The sequence below is a fragment of the Colobus angolensis genome, unplaced genomic scaffold (assembly GCF_000951035.1).
Source record: "Colobus angolensis palliatus isolate OR3802 unplaced genomic scaffold, Cang.pa_1.0 Scaffold442, whole genome shotgun sequence".
Classification (NCBI taxonomy): domain Eukaryota; kingdom Metazoa; phylum Chordata; class Mammalia; order Primates; family Cercopithecidae; genus Colobus; species Colobus angolensis.
In genome coordinates this window covers 1,002,992-1,010,138 of record NW_012117844.1, presented here as the reverse complement: position 1 = coordinate 1,010,138, position 7,147 = coordinate 1,002,992, and the positions used below count along the sequence as shown (strand labels likewise).

General features: G+C 39.1%; 1 protein-coding gene across 1 annotated transcript in view; it reads right to left on the bottom strand.

Moving 5' to 3' along the window:
• Window positions 1-7,147, bottom strand: part of MTIF2 (mitochondrial translational initiation factor 2) — a 37,109-nt gene that overhangs the window by 17,499 nt on the left and 12,463 nt on the right. Inside the window, exons 5-7 of the mRNA XM_011957447.1 lie at window positions 2,687-2,858; window positions 2,063-2,223; window positions 505-681 (exon numbers count right to left, since the gene is read on the bottom strand). Of these exons, the coding sequence (XP_011812837.1) occupies window positions 505-681; window positions 2,063-2,223; window positions 2,687-2,858 (510 nt within the window). The remainder of the gene's footprint in view (window positions 1-504; window positions 682-2,062; window positions 2,224-2,686; window positions 2,859-7,147) is intronic.

Here is a 7,147-nt window from a genome sequence, read left to right as displayed (position 1 = left end):
GAGAATGGCGTAAAACCCGGGAGGTGGAGCTTGCAGTGAGCTGAGATCTGGCCACTGTACTCCAGCCTGGGCGACAGAGCGAGACTCCGTCTCAAAAATAAATAAATAAATAAATAAATAAATAAATAAATTAACAGGAAATAACAGAATATAACCACTATGCAACTTGTAATGAATTTAGGTGATGGGTACATAGAATTTCATTATTATCTTCTTACTTTTGTATCTGTTTAAAATTTCCACAATAAAAAGTTGAAAACAAAACAAAAAAAAGCATAGGAAAGACTGTACCTGTGGTCTGTACATATGGTCACAAGTCCCAAGTTGAATCCTGCTATACTCTCCCTATTAGTTATAAGTCTGTGGGAAAACAATTTATCTTTGAGGCTTATCTATAATACAGGTATAACTCTGGGATTGTTGTGAAGACTAAATGAGCTATATGTAAATGGCCCCAGAACTTTGACTTTATGTAGTACATCCATTAAGTCAGTCACACAGTACCTTGTGCATCTTTGGCATGCTGAATAGATTCTACAGTTTGTTTCATCACCCCATCATCTGCAGCTACAACCAATATGACAATGTCAGTGACCTGAGCCCCTCTGGCTCTCATTGCTGAGAAAGCAGCATGTCCTGGAGTATCAAGAAAAGTTATCTTTTCCCCAGAAGGCAGAGAGACTGTGGAAACAGAAATTCAAGAACATCAAGGACTCAAACATGGAATTCCTTAATACCAAAGAATATATGTGACATTATCAGAAACCATCAATAATTCTTTAAAATAATTTTATTCCTTCCATTAATCTTAATCAGAACACAGATCATAATAATTTCACAATGAAAAGTGATAAAATGCCAGTGAAACTTTTATGGGTTTTTTTCCACGTAAAAATTTTAAACTAAAGTCTCCATATTTCTAGAACATAACTACTTTCATAAATGTATCAACTGATGTATCTATTTTAGAGATAGAACAGACCAACTGTTGTACAGGGAGCCACCCTTACATTAGCAAATCAGAGTTGCACAACCCCCTGAGCCACAGAAAGGCGATTTAGTAGGCAGTAGCTCAGGATTTAAGTCCAGTGACCTTGGGTTTAAATCCTGGCTATGCTACTTACAGGCTATATACTGTGGGAAAGTTACTTAACTCAAAGAAGTATCTGCTTCCTTATTTGTAAGTACAACTATTAATACCTACCTTATGATGTTGTAAGATAAAAAAGACAAAACATATAAGGTGCTCAGCACAGTACTGGACACATGCTAGGTGCTCATAATTGGGACTATTATTTAATTATTATCAGCAACATTATCACAACCTAGCAAAGGAGGTTATATAAACATAATTAATTAACAAAAAATTGTAGGCTCATTAAATCAAACTAAGAATGAGCTAGAATTAAAAGTTAACACAATTTTCAGCCAGGCGCAGTGGCTCACACCTGTAATCCTAGCACTTTGGGAGGTCAAGATGGGCAGATCACTTGAGGTTAGGGGTTCGACACCAGCCAGGCCAACATGGCAAAACCCTGTCTCTACTAAAAATACAAAAAAATTAGGCCAGGCACGATGGTTCACATCTGTAATCCCAACACTTTGGGAGGCCGAGATGGGCGATCACAAGGTCAGGAGTTTGAGACCAGCCTGGCCAACACGGGGAAACCCTGCCTCAACTAAAAATACAAAAATTAGCCAGGCACAGTGGTGCACACCTGTAGTCCCAGCTACTTGGGAGGCTGAGGCAGGAGCACTGCTTGAACCGGGAAGGCAGAGGTTGCAGTGAGCCAAGATTGCACCACGGCATTCCAGCCTGGGTTACAGAGTGATACTCTGTCTCAAAAAAAAAAAAACAAAAAACAGTTAACACAATTTTCTTCTCATAGAAAATTAAAAAACAGCTTTACTAACCACTTGCTCTACATTTCATCAAACCAATGACTGTAAGTTTTAGCCTTCTCTTTTACTTTGAATTTGTATACTTCACACTATGACATTTGGTTTAAGAAAATAGTAAGTGGGGTTCCCAAGCACATTGTAAGGTAATTTGTGTTCATACCAAGAAAGGCACCAATGTGCTGAGTGATGCCTCCAACTTCCATTGCTGCCACTTGAGTTTTTCGAAGTTTGTCAAGTAATGTCGTTTTCCCGTGATCAACATGGCCCATTATAGTAACAACTGGGGACCTTGGGGTTAATAAAGCTGGATCTGCCTGGGGCCTACAATTAACAGCAAAAGAGTTTCATTTCTTAAATATCAGAAATACTTTATAGCCTGTGAATTGGTTCACATTTATCCCTGTGAGCTACCATTAATAATAAAACCCAATATTCAGTGTGGATTAGGCCTATTTCCCCTTCTTATGCATATAATGACTTATGACAGACTATTTAATAACTGCCTACCTACCTGTGGTTTACATTTTCATAAGAATGAGAATTAATCAAATCTGAAAATTCAGACCAATGTATACATTCAGCAAATTAAAAAAAATCCTTAAAGTTTTATAATAACCTGAATGTATTAATACACTTTCTAGTGCTTTAAGTACTTTGAAGAAAAGTTTACACACACATATCTTTATTACAAAAGAAATTTTAAAGCAAATCTTTCCATTAAAAAGTGTGAATATAACTATGTAGTCTCTCCCAAACCCCACCAGTATATACAGTTAAGTTTTACCTTCTTACAGCATCTTTATTTTTTTTGACTTTGTCCTGTTTCAATTTACTCCACTTTAACTTCATCCCTGCCTTCATTATCACTTCCTTGATCCAGACTTCATCTAAATGTGAGTCTGCTTCCAGTGAATCTATGTCAATAGCAGTGTTCAATAAAGCTTCATATATATAATCTGGTTGGAGTAAAATAAAACCTTTTAGGATCATTAATCAAACGCTCAAGAAAGTAATCTCTATTAATAAATGTCTATATGAATAGTACACTCAATGAGAGGAATAACTATGCAAACTGTTTCTCTAATATTAATAAATCACAAGGAAGCTAAAACATGTTTTTAAATTATTTAAAATATGATACATTTCTATTTACTGACTTTTCTGCATATTCATAAATATTTGAATTTATGTATTCTAAGCCACCTGAATCATCAGTAAAATGTTAAGATAGATTTAGTATTTATAATAATTGATTGTAGTCTACTTCTCTAAAAATTAAAGTCACAAATGTCATGTATATATGAATGTGTGTGTGTATACAATCAATTCCCATTATTTGCAATAATTATGTTCTATAAAGTCACCAAAACTATTGAATTAGCAAATACTGAACCACTGTTCTGAGGGGGAACTATACAGTTAGGTTCCTGCAAGCCTTTAGTGACATTTCATTAACTGATCAATACATAATTTTGTTTTATGCATTTCTGTTTAAAGATACTATATATATATTTGATTAATTAACATTGAACTCATGGCCAATTGCACTATAACTCATGCCGGAACAAGCTTATTTGAGATGCATATTTTCTCTGTAAGGCATATCACATCCTTCTTGAGCTTAGGAACACTAGATAGGACTTCAGTACCACATTTAGGAGCCATTTTAAACAGCAAAATTACCAACAAAAAGTATAAAAATGTGAAAAAAATGTGGCACTAAATAGAATACAAAAAGGACACTTGTTTGCAGTACGACAGCTGAAACAGAGTGTCACCTCATTCAACCTCAGCTTCAGAACATGCAAAATGGACAACTCATATTTTTCACTGTTCTGCACATGTCCAATAATAACTGCAAGAGAACCTGAGTACTGATTTTTTTTTTTTTTTCTTTCTGGGACAGAGTTTCGCTCTTGTTACCCAGGCTGAAGTGCAGTGGGGCAATCTCAGCTAGCTGCAGCCTCTGCTTCCCAGGTTCAAACAATTCTTCTGCCTCAGCCTCCTAAGTAGCTGAGACTACAAGTGCATGCCACCATCCCTGGCTAATTTTTGTATTTTTAGTAGACAGGGTTTCACTATGTTGGTTAGGCTGGTCTCAAATTCCTGACCTCAGGTGATCTGCCTGTCTCGGCCTTCCAAAGTGCTGGGATCACAGGTGTGAGCCACCACGCCCAGCAAGTACTGATTTTTGAACTGCAAATACATTTTGTTGAGTAGGTGAATTTTCAAATACAGAATCCACACCTAAAATAAATAATCCACGCATAATGAGAACTGACAGTATGTACAGACACACACACAATATATATATATATATATCTCTCTCTGAATACATGTATCCTCAATTCACTTACCTGTTTATGTATCTAGGGTGTCCAAAAAGTCTTTATTTTTTATTTTAAAAAATTTTTTGGCCAGACATGGTGGCTCATGCCTGTAATCCCAGCACTTTGGGAGGCCGAGGCGGGCAGATCATGAGGTCAGGAGTTCAAGACCAGCCTGGCCAATATGGTGAAACCCCATTTCTACTAAAAATACAAAAATTAGCCAGGCATGGTGGCAGCGCCTGTAGTCCCAGCTACATGGGAAGCTGAGGCAGGAAAATCGCTTGAACCTGGGAGACAGAGGTTGCAGTGAGCCAAGAATGTGCCACTGCACTCCAGCCTGGGTGACAGAGTGAGACTCCATCACAAAAACAAAACAAAAAAAAAACAAAAAACTTTTTTTTGAGACAGGGTCTTACACTGTTGTCCAGGCTAGAGTGCAGTGGCGCAATCCTAAGTCACTGCTGTAGCCTCAAATTCCCAGGCTCAAGCAACCCTCCTGCCTCGGTCTCCATTGTAGCTGGAACCACAGGTGCCACTACCACATCCTACTAATTTTTTGTAGAGAAGGGGTCTTGCCATGTTGGCCAGGTTGGTTTTGAACTCCTGTTCAAGCAATTCTCCCACCTTGGCCTCCCAAAGTTCTGGAATTACAGGTGTAAATTACTGCACCTAACCCAAAAACTCTTGAAATATAGGAAAAATATTTACCTATTCTCTTTCTCCTTTTATTTAATGTGCTTTGTTTTAATCTCAGTCATGTTTCCCTGTGGATGATAAACAAATGTATCTGTGATGATAATGAAACAAGCAGTTTTATGTTCCAGACTTGTAGTCACCCTATAAAAATATATTTAAAGCCGGGTGTGGTGGCTCTAGCCTGTAATCCCAGCACTTTGGGAGGCCGAGGTGGGCAGATCACTGAGATCAGGAGTTCGAAACCAGCCTGCCCAACATGGTGAAACCCCATCTCCATTAAAAATACAAAAAATTAGCTGGGCATGGTGGCATACACCTGTAATGCAGCTGCTCCAGAGGTTAAAGCGGGAGAATCTCTTGAACGCGGGAGGCGGAGGTTGTAGTGAGCCAAGACTGAGCCACTGCACTCCAGTCTGGGCGAGAGTGAGACTCCGTCTCAAGAAAAAAAAAAAGGAAGAAAGTCATCCTCAGATAAGCAGACCATTACAATAAAAGAACATCCTATTCACTGGTGTGCTGGCAAATGTTTAATAACTATGCTGTCAAAAATAAACCTCTAATTTACAGCATTCCCCAATTTCCATGGTGCAAATATGCCCACCATGGTTGATTACAAGCTACCAACATAAAGTCACTGAATACAGAGTTGGGAAGAAATGCACAGTAGTAGACTACTATATAGTCTTTCTACCATATAGATATGATAGGCATAAATAACCTTGAGAACACAAATAATTGTAAAATGCAATAAAATAATTGGGAAGTGAAGAGTTGGTTTTGTTTGTTTGTTTGTTTGGGGTTTTCTGAGGCAGGGTCTCACTCTGTCGCCCTGGCTGGAGTACAGCGTCACAATCGCGGCTCACTGCAACCTCTGCCTCCCAGGCAATCCTCCCACCTCAGCCTCCCAAAAAGCAGGAACTAGAGGCTTGCGTCACCATACCCAGCTAATTTTTGTATTTCTTTTGTAAAGACGAGGCTTCACCATGTTGCCCAGGCTGATCTCAAACTCTTGGGCTCAAGCGATATGTTTGCCTCAGCCTCCGAAATATAATGGGATTATAGACATGAGCCACCACACCCAGCCAGTGAAAGAGTTTTTGAGTTTTTACTACCTTTATGACTTAATTTTTTAAAATGGTTGTGTTTAACAACCAATAATGCCAAGAAACCATTTCCTATTTATCTTTCTACCACATGCTTTCCCAAGGAAACACATTTTAAGAATGATACAACTCAAATTTACTATGTGAATATGCTCTCAGAGAACTGTAAAACTATTTCAAAACAAAAATTATTAGTTGGCCGGGCATGGTGGCTCACACCTGTAATCCCACCACTTTGGGAAGCTGAAGTGGGTGGATCAGCTGAGGTCAGGAGTTTGAGACCAGCCTGAACAACATGGTGAAACCCCATCTCTACTTAAAATACAAAAATTAGCAAGGCGACTGGGCAGTGGCTCACGCCTGTAATCCCAGCACTTTGGGAGGCTAAGGTGGGCGGATCACCTGAGGTCAGGAGTTAGAGACCAGCCAGGCCAACATGCTGAAACTTCGTCTCTACTAAAAATACAGAAATTAGCCAGGCATGGTGGCGCATGCCTGTAGACCCAGCTACTCAGGAGGCTGAGGCAGGAGAATCGCTTGAACTTGGGAGACAGAAGTTGCATTGAGCTGAGATCGTACCACTGCACTCCAGACTGGGTGAGAGAGCAAGACTCTGTCTCAAAAAAAAACTTAGCCAGGCATGTTAGGCACCTGTAATCCCAGCTACTCGTGAGGCTGAGACAGGAGAATTGCTTGAACCTGAGAGGTGGAGGTTGCAGTGAGCCAAGATCACGCCATTGCACTCCAGCCTGCACAACAAGAGTGAAACTCTGTTCAAAAAAAAAAACAATACAGATATATGAGTACAATTATATTTCTAATAATGCTAAAAATACCTAATACTCTAGTTTTCCAATACATTATATCGAACTTTTGGGAAGTAGCTTACATAGAGAGATAATCATTTCCCCTCTGTATTAAATGCATATGGTATTAACATACTATTTTATTTTTACCAAAGACTTAAATATTTACACGTAGAAAAGTATCCAACATATTGCAACATTAAATATTACATCAAGCAGGCCGGGCGCGGTGGCTCAAGCCTGTAATCCCAGCACTTTGGGAGGCCGAGACGGGTGGATCACGAGGTCAGGAGATCGAGACCATCCTGGC